The sequence below is a fragment of the Paramormyrops kingsleyae genome, chromosome 3 (assembly GCF_048594095.1).
Source record: "Paramormyrops kingsleyae isolate MSU_618 chromosome 3, PKINGS_0.4, whole genome shotgun sequence".
Classification (NCBI taxonomy): Eukaryota; Metazoa; Chordata; class Actinopteri; order Osteoglossiformes; family Mormyridae; genus Paramormyrops; species Paramormyrops kingsleyae.
This window is the reverse complement of record NC_132799.1, coordinates 19,116,621-19,133,447: the sequence shown is the minus strand read 5'-3', so window position 1 is coordinate 19,133,447 and position 16,827 is coordinate 19,116,621. Positions and strand designations below refer to the sequence as shown.

General features: G+C 42.5%; 1 protein-coding gene across 1 annotated transcript in view; it reads left to right on the top strand.

Annotated features, from left to right (window-relative positions):
- Positions 1–490: 490 nt before the first annotated feature.
- ttc27 (tetratricopeptide repeat domain 27) overlaps positions 491–16,827 on the top strand; it is a 58,096-nt gene continuing 41,759 nt past the window's right edge. The window contains exons 1-5 of the mRNA XM_023804089.2: positions 491–806; positions 2,795–2,969; positions 3,550–3,679; positions 8,629–8,769; positions 9,497–9,599. Coding sequence (XP_023659857.2) covers positions 716–806; positions 2,795–2,969; positions 3,550–3,679; positions 8,629–8,769; positions 9,497–9,599 — 640 coding nt within the window. The 5' untranslated portion in view covers positions 491–715. The remainder of the gene's footprint in view (positions 807–2,794; positions 2,970–3,549; positions 3,680–8,628; positions 8,770–9,496; positions 9,600–16,827) is intronic.

Here is a 16,827-nt window from a genome sequence, read left to right as displayed (position 1 = left end):
TATATCTAGCTCTTTAAAAAAATAACATACTATTGCCCTGATTGGAAATGCTCCCCAGACCAAGACGTATCCACTCAAGACAAACTCAAACGGACAGGCAGGCACAGAACAGCACATAGATCTAGATGGAAAGTGTAACCCAAGGTGGTCCAGTTGTGTTCCAATTGGGTGCGAGAGAACTACGGACACAGATGGACGATCGAGACATTCCCGGCGTCTTTCACGTTCATTTTTAAAGGGCTTGCTTGCTCAATTCATTTCCGCTTAGTGAGGAGAAAGAAATATATTTGCAAATCGATTCGTATAATATGGTTTGTAATATTTCGAGACTTATGGCCAAGATCAAGACAAAATGTGCTCAAGGCCGAGCGGTCTCGAGGACAAGACTGAATCTCGAATTAACTCTTAATTACTAACGCGAGTAATGTGGCTAATAACCGTTTCCCTCGCAATTGTGTAAAATGCCAACGGTCCCTAACCGAACATCCAGGATCGAACTTCCCACAATGCAACGCGAAACTGTCATGGCTGCTCACTGAGGCTTTAGGAAGCACATGGGAGCAATAAACACAGGACGAGACAGATACGAAGTCAGTCGGTGTGTCGGTTTCCGCGGGCTGTAGTTATTAATAATAACAATTAAAAAACATTAAATCTAAGGTGAATAGAGAAATCCGGGAATTTGACAGTTAGGTGACTCATACGTGCTGGGAAGATGGTGCGAGATGTGGAGATGCCGGTTCTACGGGGCTTTCTCACTTCTAGCCAGGCGACAGAGTGGAATCAGAGCGTCCTGATGGCTGCCGGTGGGTAATGGACTGAAACGGATAGCATGCCGCCTCTTTAGACCAGAACCGGGTGATCACGGGCGCTATGGGATGTGCCGCGTGACGCCGAAGTGTGTCCACTGATCTTAACTGACTAGCTGGCTGACCAGGTACCAGGCTTTACCCTCTATGGTGAAAACGCGTGTCAACTCGATGGTCAACTTGCCACTTAAGCTGGAAGATTGCGAATGCGCTGTATTCTCGGTTGCAGAATGCTGTTTGTATTGCAAACGTAACGTCCGTATATGTCTGCACTTTAGAAGTAGGCACTGGAGTTCCGTGCTCCAGTATAATGACAATGAAGGCTTTGTATTATATTATACTATATATAGTAGGTTTGTCTCCAGTTCATTAAAATGAGCAATCGACTACTGCGGTTGTTGTAACAGCGTTTTAAATAGGCAGTACTTCAAACGGTTAAACAGTAATTTGTTGTGGTCTATTAACTGTATTTTAAATTTAGTAGATGTTTAAACGAAGCCTTTTTCATTTGTTTACTGGGCTGACTAAAGTGGGCTGCACCCTTTCGCTCTCCTTTTATAACGTATTACTGATGGCGTCTGCCTTGCAGTGTGTTGTCTAAGTGACATTCTGCGCACGGTTATCGATGAATTTCAAGCTCAGTTTAATTCTGCAGTGTGAGACACCGATCTGCTGCCGAGACGGCTACCCACCCAGTCGCTCAGAAAATACAGGCCAGCGGTGGTTACTGTTTTTGCTGTATTTGGTGATTGTGTGTTAATTTAATCTATTTAGGCAACATGTCCTCATTTTACACAGACGCCTAACTTGACAGATCGACTGAAATAAAGTTACCTTCACGGAGTATGAGACGGCTTGGATAACGGAGGTGATTGTAAATCAACACGTTTAAAACGGTTGTCTGAGCAAATAATGGCAGTTGCTACAAATGTGAAAGAGATGAAAGAAAAGCACAGCACATTTTCCTATTTCTGCTTCTGTATTTGGTATTTTTCTGTTTGAGTGTTGAATTTTTTTTTAACAGAACTATGCATCATTGTTATAATGCGCTACTGTTAACGGTGCTGTTTTAGTGCATAGTGGACGTCGGATCACCATTATCCAGGAGGTTTTAAACGCATTAACGATGCAGGAAATAAATACATAGATCGTGGATATTCATTGGCCTCCGATGCCGTGGGATGTGCACTTTTACATATGACTTTTAATATTTGCTCTCCCTCTTAAACTCTTATGACGCTCAGTCCAGGGAATTGCACGGATATCTTGGGTGTTTCTAAAATGTTGGCCTTAATTACTCCTCCGTAACAAATTTCAACCTTAATCGAAAGGTTATTAGCAGTGGCTGAAGAATTGCTTGGAGTATTCATTCCCTCCTCCCCCATAAAACCAGGCCTTTCCAGGATCTGTTTTATTTGGTTTGTATAGAACTCCTGTTCCTTCATGCCTCATTCCCATTAATGCAGGTTTGTCCCTGATCAGTTATTAACTAATCTACTAGTCTACCCTAACTAATCTACTGGTTATTCAGTCTGTGATGACTAGTATTTGCAGGGAGTCCAATACTTGATGCCTATTTTTACAAACACTCCCTGTGCTGTTAGGGGATTGGGTTCAGAGCCATCAGGTTACTGTGTAGGTTAAGCTGTGCAGACAGCTCTGCAGAGGGATGGCTTTTTGGACATAAGGATACAGCAGCAAAGAATAGCTGTTTGGAGATGTGCAGATTTATGGAAGTCATTTAATTTTTGTGCCCCTGTTGCAGTTGTGAAATAACTTGAGAGGCATGTCAGAGTCCCATCATTTTTGGGGCAGGTGGCCTACATGTGTGGTTGAGGTGAGGGCTACAGATGACCTCTGATGCCTGAACATTAAAGTGAGTCCCACAGACTGAAAACCTGCAAGAGCTTTTGGCTTTATTTTGAACTACTCAGTTTGAATGGTGATGACTTCTTGCATTATATCATCTGGTTCCCTTTTGGCAGAGAGTGGCCCGCTCTTTCAGTCCCTCCTGGAGGGTGACTTTGAGGGGGTACTGCAGAGTCGCATCGTGTTGAACCTGCTGGGTGGTGAGAGCGGCCCCAAGGAGACCATCGAATCTCATCTGGAGAAGCGGGTGCTAGCTTTCCTGGCCACAGGCGGAGATGACCAAACAGAGAGGTATGTTATGTATTATTCATTATTAGTAGTATTACACATTGTAATGTATTGATGAATTCCTTATAACACGGAACCTGAAAATTTCCAACCTTCTACTTAAAGAAAAGTAATAGAGAATGACTGAATGAAATGAATCTGTAATGCAAATTGACGTAAACTAATGCTAATTCTGCTAGTGTTTGATGCTAACATAACATGGTGATTCTCACAAATGCGCTAGGAGAAATTAGCACATGGTAAATTATGATGTACACTGTGAACAGTAGATAAGCATCTCTTTAGTTTTACGTCACTGTTGCTCTCTTAACCTGGCAACACGTTTACCAAGCTGATCTAATGGGAAATCAAAGCAACCTGTTACAGTGTTGTCATGTAATGAGTGTTTTTTGTGTTTGATCTGTATCTGGCCTGTGGTTTGATATTTTGTAATGATTAATCTTAATGAAAATCTTAATGAAATGAAATGGTTGGTGGTGAAAAAAACCACCATACATGGATTTGGAAGCAGCAGTCTGGCATCTGGCTGGCTCTGCCTTTCACCTCTATCTCTCATGTTTTTTGTGTTTCACATTATTTACAGGGAGGCTGTGCTGTTTGCATTATCTGTGGCCTGTCTGCACCTCTTCTCTCAAAGCAACTGGACAGGTCCCCCAGTCACTGTCCATGTGGAGGACCTCCTTCCCAGATCTCTGCTGCAGGACTACGCAGAGGTAGTGCCCCTGGTGGACTGGTGTTGTATTTGCAGGTTTTCCTGTCCATGACTTTGTGTGAGAGAGTATGTGTAAGTGAGGTTTTTGAAGACCAGCGTGCTGCAGATATTATATATATATATATATATAATATCTGCAGCACGCTGGTCTTCAAAAACCTCACTTACACATACTCTCTCACACAAAGTCATGGACAAAGTCATGGATATATAGTGATTATTGCACCTGTACCTCAGATGTAGCCAAACCCAGAAAGTTTAAAGGCCCATGAGAAGGAGGTTTGGCCTGGTCAGGGTCACTGTGGTGAATTGGATCTAGTCAGTCAAGTGATTCCACCTTCTCACTATTTTTGGGTGGATTCTAGAGAACAGCAACCGTGTGTCACGGTGTTAATGTATTCTGGTCTGATTTGTGAGTGGAGAGGAGGTGTGTGATGGAGACCTCACAGACCAATGACGGGGGTTGGAGGCGATTGCACTTTCACAGTGAACTCTTTGGGGCTGCTCAGGATGTTGTAGCAGGATCCACTGCATAGGGAGGGTGCTGCTGTCTAAATTTGCCAGAGCTGCTGATTTACTCTTTCAACATGATTTATGGTGATTGGGGGGGATGGTGGTGGGTGGATAGGATGGGCATCTAGTGCTTTCAACAATGCAGATTCTGCTGTGTAGGTGTATGAAGTGCCATACGCATTCAGAAATGCCCTTCAAGCTTTGGGGGGGGGGGGGGGGCACTGCTGAAAATAATTTTAATTACAGGCTATGCCCTGTGAGACCACTTTCAGCCTTTTAAAATTAGGATGATGTAAAGGGAGTCTTTAGAGGTTAGTTGGTAGCTGAATTTGAGGAGCCAGACCATTGAAGGAAAGGCTGTGGGTGTGACCTCTGTGTGGGTGTGACCTCTGTGTGGGTGTGACCTCTGTGTGGGTGTGACCTCTGTGTGGGTGTGACCTCTGTGAGGATGAATTATGTACCTTCATTCCTGTGTGGAATTCAGCAGAATCCAAATTCTGTGTCCTGGCATTCTTCATGCTACTACATGGAGGACATTTTATCCCAGCTTTTTATCACCAGTTGGTTCTTGGCAGACACGTAATGTTCATGGTTGGGCTGCTGTTCTGTTGTTTTGTCGCTCTCTGTAATCTGAAGAGTGTATGACCTATGGTTGGGCGGTGGGTGGATAGTAAGGGACGTATAATTGATAATGAAATTGATATAGTAAATGAATTTAATGATTATTTTTCAAGGGTGTTCACAATGGAGAACACAAGTAACTTACCACCAATTAATACGAATACAGCATCGTCTATGACCAATATATGTATAACTGAGGTTGATGTGATACTAAGCCTAGCTAAACTCAAAATAAATAAATCGCAGGGGCCTGATGGCATCTTACCTATAGTTTTAAAAGAGATGAGGGATATTATTAGCCAACCTTTAACTTTAATATTCCAGAAATCGTTATCTGCGGGTGTGGTACCATCAGATTGGAAGCATGCTAATATAACACCCATATTCAAAAAAGGGGATAGAAGTAATCCAGCAAACTATAGGCCAATCAGTTTAACTAGCATTACTGGAAAAATAATGGAAGCTATAATTCAAGTGAAAATGGTAGATTACCTAGATGCAAATAACATTATAAAGGATAGCCAACATGGATTTAGGAGAGGTAGATCCTGCTTAACGAATCTACTTGAGTTCTTTGAGGAAGCTACAAGTGAAATTAATCACAAAAAGGCCTATGATGTGATTTACTTAGATTTCCAGAAGGCCTTTGATGTTGTCCCCCACAAACGGCTCTTGCTAAAGCTTAAAGCTGCAGGGATTTTAGGAACTGTGGCAGTATGGATCAAAAACTGGCTAACTGACAGGAAGCAGCGAGTAGTTATTAGAGGCACAATGTCACAGTGGGCCTCCGTTCATAGTGGGGTACCGCAGGGTTCAATTTTAGGACCACTGTTGTTCCTAATTTACATTAATGATATTGACACAAATACATACAGTAAATTGGTTAAATTTGCAGACGACACCAAGGTGGGCGGTGTAGCAGATACTGATCTAGCAGCAGAGAGGCTTCAAAGGGATCTGGATTAAATTAGCGAATGGGCTGATACTTGGCAGATGAAATTTAACACAGATAAATGTAAGGTAATCCATGCAGGGAGCAGAAATATAAAGTACAGATATTTTATGGGTTCCACTGAAATAAAGGTAGCTGATTACGAGAAAGATCTAGATATGTATGTTGATGCTTCCATGTCCCACTCTCGCCAGTGTGGGGAAGCAATAAAAAAGGCCAATAGAATGTTGGGTTATATCTCTAGGTGTGTGGAGTTTAAGTCAAGGGAAGTGATGTTACACTTATATAATTCCTTGGTAAGACCCCACCTAGAATACTTGTGTGCAGGTTTGGTCACCATACCTCAAGAAGGACATTGCTGCTTTAGAAAAGGTGCAACGAAGAGCTACGAGAATGATTCCTGGTCTTAGAGGAATGTCTTATGAGGAGAGGTTAGCGGAACTGAATCTGTTTAGCCTTGAGCAAAGGAGACTAAGGGGGGATATGATTCAGGTCTATAAGATTCTAACGGGTCTGGATGCTGTTCAGCCAAATTACTATTTCAATATTAGTCTAAATACTAGAACTCGTGGCCATAAGTGGAAATTAGCGGGAGAACATTTTAAAACAAATTTGAGGAAGCACTTCTTTACACAGCGTGTAGTTAGAGTATGGAATAGTCTTCCTGCTAGTGTAGTGGAAGCTAAAACCATGGGTTCCTTTAAATCAGAGCTAGATAAGATTTTAACAACTCTGAGCTATTAGTTAAGTTCTCCCCAAACGAGCTTGATGGGCCGAATGGCCTCCTCTCGTTTGTAAATTTCTTATGTTCTTATGTTCTTATACCAGTTCATACCGAAAACCTTTTTTTTTAATTATTGTTATGATATGAATTTTTCTTATACCACAATACTGGTTTAAGTAGCTTACATAAGATTCGGAAAGTGGCACAGCTGGAAACTGTTTAAGGGGTGACCTTTTTCACTGCTGCACCGCTAAAAATGTACCGGAAGATATAGCTGACGCTGGGGTTGTCAAAAAATCGATTCTCAGATACTAAGCGATATTAAAAATTAGTATCTGATTAGATACTCATTTTCACCATTGATACCAACATTGCGGTTTTCGCCTCATTCTCCACACTTCACACAGCACCTCTACAGTGCACACACTCACGCAGAAATTTCACGAGGTCAGTAAAGCTCGCGTTCCAGCAACACTGAACTGTTAAACTTATCAAAAATGTTAACTTGGCCAGCGTACACCTTAACATTAGCCGTTTATCTATAACCAGTTAGCCAACAAACACTTTAGCCGTATGTTATCATTCAGGTAGCGGATAGGCGCAATGGCTAATAATAAAATAAAATAGTTAATGTGGGAACAATGCAAAAACGTAAAACAAAAATGTGTCCTGTAAAATGTGGTAAACATCCAGTCATACTTAAAAAATACCGTCATATACTGTGAAACGATACAACTTTGAAAAATACCGTGATATAAATTTTTGGTCATACTGCCCAGCTCTAGTGTGACCCTATTTGCCTAACACATACATTCAGACAAAGGTGGCACTCCTAGGGTGATTGTTCTCTGCTAGGAATGGTCCAGCAGTAGCGCAGAGGAGTGACGCACACACACACGTCTCTGACACATGCCAAGTCTCTGAATGTCTTTGTGGAAATAATAAGCCTGTCAGTTAATGCGTTGCTGCATTCTGTTTTTCATGTTCCAGATAAAGTGAGAATAAATGGTTATTTATGTTATACCTGTGTATGTCTTTATGCCATTTTGCTTTATGGATTGGCATATAGGAAAAAAAGTTTTTCCTAAATAAATGTAGCAGCTCACACTGACGCATATTTATTGAGAGATGTTTTACATTAAGCTGATGGTGTGTGTCTGTGATGTGGGAGATTTGCTCTTGAATTCCCTGCTGTCAAATGAGCCCACTCTGTTCTGTTTTCTGTACTGGTTTGTTTTTGCAGGGTAATCCGGAGCCCTGTTCTTGCCATGCCTCTTAATTTCCAGCTTTTTCTCAGCAAACTGCTGAAAGCTGTTAAGTTCACCCTTTAATACACTGGAGAGAGGAGAGCAGGCTGAATTAAAAGCAGCCTGGGGGGCTAAGAGCGGAGTGGTGGTTCTGAGGCTAGGGATCTGTGCCAGCAACTGGAAGGTTGCTTGTTCAAATCCCGTGAATGCCCGGAGTGATTCTACTCCATTGGGCCCTTGTGCAAGGCCCTCAACCTGCAATTGCTTTGTCCTCGGTATGCCGTTAATCTACATCCAGCCCTATAAGAATGTCCTCCAACTTACTGGGAAAAACATGGGGGCTGGTGGCAGGATTGGCATTCTAGCCACCGGAAAAAACTCACATTGGTCCATTCGGACTAGTGTGGTGCTGAGGTATTACCTGCTGCATGGCTGCACTCAGGTCTCTCCCCAGAGGTGGTTTGTCGTGTGGTTGCGGTGACGCGCTATACAGCAGATGCGCCTTATCTCCTTACTGTCTGCCTGGGGGGCTGAGCTGTGTGGTGTGCAGTTGGGGTTCTGACTGCCCTGTCTTCTTTGGACCTGCCTGTGTGGTTTGGGTTCTGCAATGTAATCGCTTTCATAATGTGGGTGATGTAAGACGGCGGTTGGACTTCTTGTGTTAGTTTCCTAGGGCACCATGACTAGTGTAGGGGGTGCTGTCCATGGGAAGTATTGGACCTCTGGGCCACTGTAACATGACTCAGGTGGCTGTTGGGACGCATCTGGGGGTCCTGCCTGACGGCTGTGCCGTGGGATGGCATTGGGCTGACCTCTTTAAGCCTCGCTTGCTGCTGTGGACTGGTGCAGCTCCTCTCGCCCTAATCGTGCCGCCTCTCTCGTCTCTGCTGCAGCCCAGCTCTCTCACAACAGCCATCCTGAACAGCCTGGTCCTGGATGGCGAGAGCATCTACCCCCTTGTGTCTAAGCCCTTCCTGCTGTTGCTGGCGCGGGTGCTGCTGGTCAGCTGTGGTGACAAGCTGGAGAGCTTTCAGGTGAGCCCCTGCCCCTCCTGCCCTCACAGGTCCTTGTGTCAAACCTGAAACCCGGGCTACACGCACACCACTACCTTATCGTTGTTTTCACATCATTCACGAGAGAATTTCTATCCACATTGAAACTATCAAAAGCATAGCATGCATGCATGAACCAGTGACCGGTAGTTTAGTTATGCAAATTTGCAGCAGTAACACACTGTATACCTGGCAGTGACAATGCCATTGAAAGCAGCTTCTCCATATTTGCCATGATGGAATACGGTTTACTTTTGTGTAACCAATCAGACAATGAGAGGGTATAACTAGTGGGATCAAATCAGGGATGGGCCATATGATGTGTAGGGACCAATTAGAGGGCTTTTAAAGCTGGTTCATACTTTCTGCAGAGTCCTGGACCTCTGATTAAGGGTAAAGTAGCTGATAGCAGTAATGGGCAGCTCTAATTTGGAGGCAGCCCTGTTCTTATGGCACTAATATGCAAATGTTAGTCCTGGGGATTCATTACCATGGCTGCAGTCCCCTGTCCTGACCTGCATGCAGATCATCCACTCTGCTCTGCACTATATATCCTATAGGCAACCCCCCCCCCCCCACACATCCCCAGGCATCATCTTTGACATGCTGAATGAATTTTACCTTTTTAAAACAAGCTGTAACTGAGGAAGATGAAAGAAACCCCACCCACCCAGCAGAGGTACTTATACCTGTCGTCCTTCCCCCCCAGCTACTTCCATGGTGGACCCTACGCTGTGTGGGCCTGCACCAGCAGCTCCTGGAGGAACGCTCACCACAGCTCCTGGGTTTGGCACAGCAATGCATGGACAGAGGTAAGGTAGGGGGGAGGGGACACTGGTTACGTAGATGTGCTGGGTGCCTTCTGTATCGGTCTTTGTCAGTCACGTGTCTGCGTTGTCTGACACGCCCCCATTCGCCATTTTGAGTGTATCGCGGATGTAAACACATTTGGTTAACAAACTTAATATTTCATATTCAGTATTTTTTTTTCTACACAAAAATGTAATGTTTTATGCAATCAGTAATAAGCAGTTTTCATTAGCAAAACACACTAGTAATTTAGGTGTTTAAGAAAGGAAAAGAGTCAAGAACACCACAAAAATGTCATTGCATGGATATAACTTTATTGGTCATATTTAAAATAAAATATGTGGCAAGCAGAATACAAGCTTGGTATACAATGAGTCAGTACAGATCCTTCCAGACATCATGTGAAACGTTAGAAAACGTACTTGCAAATGTTTCTAAACTTAAACTATAGTTGGGCATTGGTTTGTCAGGGCACAGTACACAGGGAGATATCGTGTTGAAAGCGATCTCCTTCCATCTCAATACTGCGACCCAGGCCACCCGACGCCTCTTCGTAACCTCCTCTATCTGCTGTCCATAAAATCTCGTTGTGGTCCACCCTCCTGCCATTTCTACCATGTGACTTAGTATGAAAGCCTTTCACGTATGAGTGTCCCATCTTACCAAAGATAATGTCGCACGCAAATGCTTGCTCCTGAGATGTATAAACCCAAAATGGTGATTTGACCCACAATACACTTCGGCTATAGTGAGTCTGATGTCAGCTGACAAAGACCGATTCCATTGGGGGGGGGGGGGCTCTCAGGTCTTACTGGTCTCCAGCTGACAGCATTTCTCTCCTTCCTGGTGTGGTGTTGCCAAGGAAACAGCTGTGCAAAGCATTGTGTGCTTCGGGTGGGGGATCCTGTCTGACTTAAGTCTGCATGGGGAAAACTCTTCTTCCAAATCAAAATCACATCTTGGAGGTGCTGTGGGCTGAGATGTTATGCATGTGTCAGTGGTCTTGCAATTACCCCCATGTACATTTTCTTACAGAAAACAGTGTGTGTGTGTTTTTTTTTTTAATTAAGCATGTAGCTTCAGGGAAACACTGGCTGGTCCTGAAGCTTGGCCATTTGTCCTGTTCGGCGCACTGGGTCTCAAATTCCAGTCTGTGCGCATTGCTTGGAGTTTCAGGCTGTCTGGGAGCCAATTCTGGTTTGACATCCACTTGACGTGTGCCGCACCTTTCAGAGCAGTAGCATAAAGTATCCTGGGATTGGGTTGCTTCCTACCTCCCTGTGAGCCAAATGTGCCCTCTGTGGTGCCCATCCTGGCCACTTTTTGTCTGTTTCTCCAATCTATTAGGATTCTTCGATAAGCAGTGTTTGGGGCAAAAGTCTAGCTTTTTCTGTCAGGACCCCATATGTGGTGTGCCCAATAATCCCCCCCCCCCCCCGGCGTTCCCCCCAGGTGGCAATGCCGAGCTCGCCCGATCACACCCCCCCCCCCATCACTTGCTTTTTTTCATTGGTGGGGGACACTGCTCACCGCTGACTCCTTTAAATAATGAATACGCTGTCTTGTTTTGTAGGGTATGGTGGTCATCTAAGGGGATTAGCAGGGCTTAGACTTAGCTGACTTCTTGCACAAGCACACATATGTTACGAGGTCTGACTAAGGGCTTAGCCTGTCTTCACATCAGAAACACTTGAGTTGCTGTGATGAATTTCAAATTTTAGTGGATTTAAAGAAATTTCTCAGAGTAACTCATGGTTCTCAGAGCACACCACTTTCCAAAGCCCCCATTTCCTTTGTCTTATGGCATAGGGAGAGTCATATTGTTTAGTTTTGCGTTTGTGTTTTGGGAAAGAAGTTTTGATGTAATGTCAAGGAACCTGATTCAGAAAAACATGCACATTCTCCTGTGCATAAATTTAAATGTATTCCTATGATCTCTACAGGTTTAAAGAAAATTAAAGCTTTATGCTTAAAAGCAATTATCATCAACTTTATGCTTTGGATGTATGATGTCACTGCTTGAATGTGTGACTCCAGGTTTATAAATGACCCTTTAATTGCAGTGCTTTGGATTACAATAGAAGATAATGGCAACCTTTGGGTCTTGGGAGGCCTGACATCAGCAGTTGTTGGATAATGCCGGGCTGTCCAAGCCTGTCTCATTTACCATGTAACATTTTAAAAGGAATGCAGAATCCATGGTGACAGGATGATGAACTGGGAGGCTGTGATGGGAGCCATGGGCTGCAACCGTCGGGGGAAATGCATCCCCTGCTGGAGAGCTCTCTGGACCACGGCCTGTCCCGACACCCCTTTGAAAAAAAGATATCTGGCAAATTGGTTGTTATGATTACTCGATTAAAATTGATTACTCGATTACTAAAACGCATCATTTTAAAATACTCCATAAAATACATGGCAGAAAGAAGACGGTGCCTAGCGGATGAGGGTCCAAATAAAGAGCAAAAGCATCAGTTCTGTGGAAGTACTTAATGTTAAAAGTGAATGAAAATGCAGTCTTCTGTCAGTATTGCAAAACATAACTTAAATATCACCACAAAAGGACTGTAAAGCTAATGCATCTTTAAAGGAGACATTCGGGTTTGACGGACTCACCCAATAATGCAGCGTTAGCCATAGATATGTGCCCTTTACCCTCATGGAGAAGCCTAGTGACACCCACACACGTCGTGAAGGTTCCGGATGTCTAAGACAGACCACACCAAAGGAGAATCATCGTATTGTGCGCCAAGCATTAGCCATTTGCACCTGCCATTTGAACATGGGTATTGGACTCTCTATAATACCCTGTGTCATCTTGTACTGTATCTTGATGACTGGCATCAGCCGGACTACGGGTTCACCATCCCATGTGTAGGCTGCCGTTAACACCAGCACAGAAGGATGTGCTTGGAGTGCTGCTGTAAATGGCAGGCATGTTCTTATGACGATGATAGGAAGAGACAGACTAGCGTTACTCCTGGCATCATGGTGTGGGGATCCATAGGGTTTGACTTTAGGTCATCTCTGGTAGTGATTCAGAGGACCCTGACAGTATAGCGCTGTGTCAGTGACATTGTGCGGCCGCATGTCTTACCCATCTTGTGACAGCACCCTGGTACAGTCTTTCAACAAGACAACACCCATCCACACGTGTGTCTATGGACTGCCTGTGTCACGTTGAGGTCCTTCCGTGGCCAGCCAGGTACCCCAATCTTTCCCCAACTGAACATGTGTGGGATCAGCTTGGACATCAACTCTGACCCAGTGTCAATCTGCTGAATCTTGAGGGCCAGTTATTGGGATTTACAGGATCACGTAACATTTAGACCCATACAGATACAATTGCTACTTATCATATTTATCATATCTAGATCTGTTAAACAACTAAGAAAATAACACCATTAGTTTGAACCCACCCATTTTTCAAGTGAGCAAAATTATTGGAACATGTGACTGACAGGTGTGTTTCATTGCCCAGGTATGTCCTATTACATTGATTATTTAAACAATAAATAGTACTGAATGTCTACTCTCAGTTTCAGCTTTGGGTTTTGCCTGTGCAGACTGCATTTATAGTTAAAAAGGTGTAACCGACATGAAGACCAGAGAGCTGTCTATGGGAGAAAAGCAAACAATTTTGAAACAAAGAGAAGGCGGAAAGTCAATCAAAGACATTGCATGAACATTAGCCATAGCCAGTACAACTGTTTTACAATGTCCTGAAGAAGAAAGAAACCACTGGTGTTGTAAGCAACAGACGTCGAACTGGTAGACCAAGGAAAACATCAGCAGTTGATGACAGAAACATTGTGAGAACGGTGAAGAAAATCCCTAAAACAACAGTCAGTGGCATCACCAACAACCTCCAGAGGGCAGGAGTGAAGGTATCACAATCCACCATTCGCAGAAGACTTCAGAAACAAAAGTACAGAGGCTACACCAGAAGATGCAAACCACTCATTACCAATAAGAATAGGAAGGCCAGACTGGAATTTGCCAAAAAGTACAGAGACAAGGCTCAAAAGTTCTGGGACAAAGTTTTATGGACTGATGAGACAAAGATTAACCTTTACCAAAGTGATGGAAAAGCTAAAGTATGGAGAAAGAAAGGATCCGCTCATGATCCCAAACACACAAGCTCTTCTGTGAAGCACGGCGGAGGTAATGTTATGGCTTGGGCCTGCATGGCTTCTTCTAGGACGGGCTCATTGATCTTTATTGATGATGTAACACATGATGGTAGCAGCAAAATGAACTCAGAAGTCTACAGAAACATTTTATCTGTTAATTTAAAGAGAGATGCAACCAAACCGATCGGGAGATCTTTTATCATGCAGCAAGACAATGACCGAAAACACACTGCAAAAGCAACCAGGGAGTTCATCAGTGGAAAGAAGTGGAAGGTTTTAGACTGGCCAAGTCAATCTCCAGACTTAAACCCTATTGAGCATGCATTTTACCTGCTAAAGAGGAGACTGAAGGGAGAAACTCCCCAAAACAAACAACTGAAAGCGGGTGCGGTGAAAGCCTGGAAAAGCATCACAACAGAAGAATGCAAAAGTTTGGTCATGTCAATGGGTCGCAGGCTTGATGCTGTTATTGCAAGTAAAGGATTTGCAACTAAATATTAAGTATTATTCACTTTAATTAATCTTAAGTCTATCTGTTCCTATACTTTTGCTCACCTAAAAACTTTGTGTTCCGTTACAAACAATATTATCTTCTTAGTTGTTTAACAGATCTAGATGTAAATACCTGGAAATAAAAGCTGAAATACTGATCTCTTGTCTCATATTCATCTTTTGATGTCATACCCAAATGTTTTAAGTGTACAGCAAAAATACAGGAATTGACTTTGCTGTTCCAATACTTTTGGAGGGGACTGTATACGGACATTTCGACCAACATGAAATCACCAACAAACTACTTCTATTTGTTCGATTCATTTTATAAAATTAATACTACGTTTAAAAAATTCCAGTTTCAGGACAGAACATTACGGCTTTTTGAGAGTGTTAGATTCGCTGCTGTTACTAACACACATTAGCGCAAACAAGAGGGCTGCATACACCGAAGTAGTTCTTTCTTGTTTATTGGCGTGGGAAAAGGCGGTTGTAGTGTTATTAGGAGGGTAATAAGCTTTACCTGCAAGATTGCAATTGTTTTTCTTTTTGCTGCAATTGTTTTCATTATTACTTTAGTTAACTTAACACACCACATCTTTAAATTCTCATTCTTACATTAGAATATACACCAGTAATACCATCAATAATACTTTGATGGTATCCCATGTGGTAATGCTGCGTCATATGTTTTGAATTTAATACACACTGAATATTGAACTGAAGCTTGAGATAAAAAAAAATAATAATAATAAATATCGCAAATGTAATCGCAATGTCTGTCAGAAAAATCGCGATTAGATATTTTCCCCAAATCGTTCAGCCCCAAAAGGGCCACAGACCTTCACAAATACATTAGACCTCTCCAAGAGGGAAAGACTTATTTTCTGCTACCCCAATTTAAATGGACTTGATGGGCAGGATGAACAGATTTGGCAGTGCCAGAAAATGTGATTTTTATTTATGTTTTCCAATGTTCATTAATTAATAGCTCTTCCTTAGGTGTTAAACTATGATTGCACTAGCTCTATTGTTAGTGTTATAAAGTGAAAAGATAGACAATTGTCATTAATTGCAATTATCATCAACTATAATTTCATGATGGTGACAGCGCTAGTTGGTGGAGTATAACTTGTGGCCAGGGTGATGTGGGACTGGCCGTGTGTTGGCAGAATGTGACTCGTGGCCAGAGTGTGATTCTTAGCTAAAGCCTGACTTGTGTTACTTGTGGGTTGGCATTCAGAAGCAGGACTGTCAGACATCTGCTGAAAGCCACTCTTGGGGGTAAGAGGAAAAATGTGGGGCTGATGTGATGGTGGTTGAGGAGAGAGATATTCTCACGTGGGTTTTGTCCTCAGGGTGTCCCCTGTGTGTTGATATGCCTTCCTGATAGGTCCAGTGCAGGTATGTTTTCCCATATGGTGTCTCAGGTTTCTAGGCTCAGACAACTGAGCTGTCACATGTTCTGTGACAGTTCTGTGAGTGGCAGGGTGGTTCACAGGGTTGTTTTAGTAGAGTTTGATGCCATGTAAAGCATCTTGGCTAAATGAGGATGATCATCTTAAATGGAAGGCTGCTTAAGATGGTATTGTCACCAGTGGCATCTGCAGAAAATTTTGATTGGGGTGGCCATCAGTTATTTTTGTGGCTGGACACACTGCACTGTATCTACTCTATTGTTTTTTAAAAAAATAATGCATGGATGATTTTTATTATTTTGATATGGGGTAGTGCTGGGTGATAAAACGATCTCGATTTTTTTTTATCAAAAAAAATGAGGACGATCACGATGATACACACAGACTATAAAACTCGATCAACCAAGTTTGCTCCATTTTAGAGAATGCACTGAGACAGACAACTCGATGGCCTATCGAGCAGAGGTTTACTGAACACCAGCACAACAGCCAATCACCGACGACTTCTACTCCTCGTAGTCTGCGAGACCTGACTGCAATGGCAGTCAGGTCTATATAGAAATATCTATATCTATAGAAATATCACCTGCATGCACATTACTTCTTTTACCATAACCAACTCCTGATACAAACTGTTAGCAGTGAATAAAACTATTGTGTATAGTGGCCCTGTGTAAAAAGATAGCTGCCAGGAAAAAGATCAAATACATATATTTCAAGGATTCAAAGTTTTTATTGTCATGTACAGAGTACAATGCAATTCTTGATTCCCTTCACAGACTGGACGATTAAACAAATAAAGCAGCGCAACATTACAGTAACAATAAATAAACCACTAACTTGCGTGTACTGTTAGAGCATTTATGTAATTTATTTACAAAGAATCTAACCATGATTTGGCATTTTTTTGAATAAGTGTTTTTTGTTTGGTTTAGATACTTTTCTACCTCAGAATTTTTAAGAGTTTTTAAGAGACCAGGAATAGAGGAAGATACTTGTTGCAGTCAGTTCTGTCCTGCTTTATTTTATGTTTGCCCTTTAACATATTTGCAATATTATACAGTTTTGCACATTGTTACATTATTATATGGTTTTGTTCATTTGAGCTATGTTTCTTTGAATACTTGAAAATCAATAACCTTTTATAATTTTAAGGGAATTTTGTATATAAACAGTAAAATTTGTTG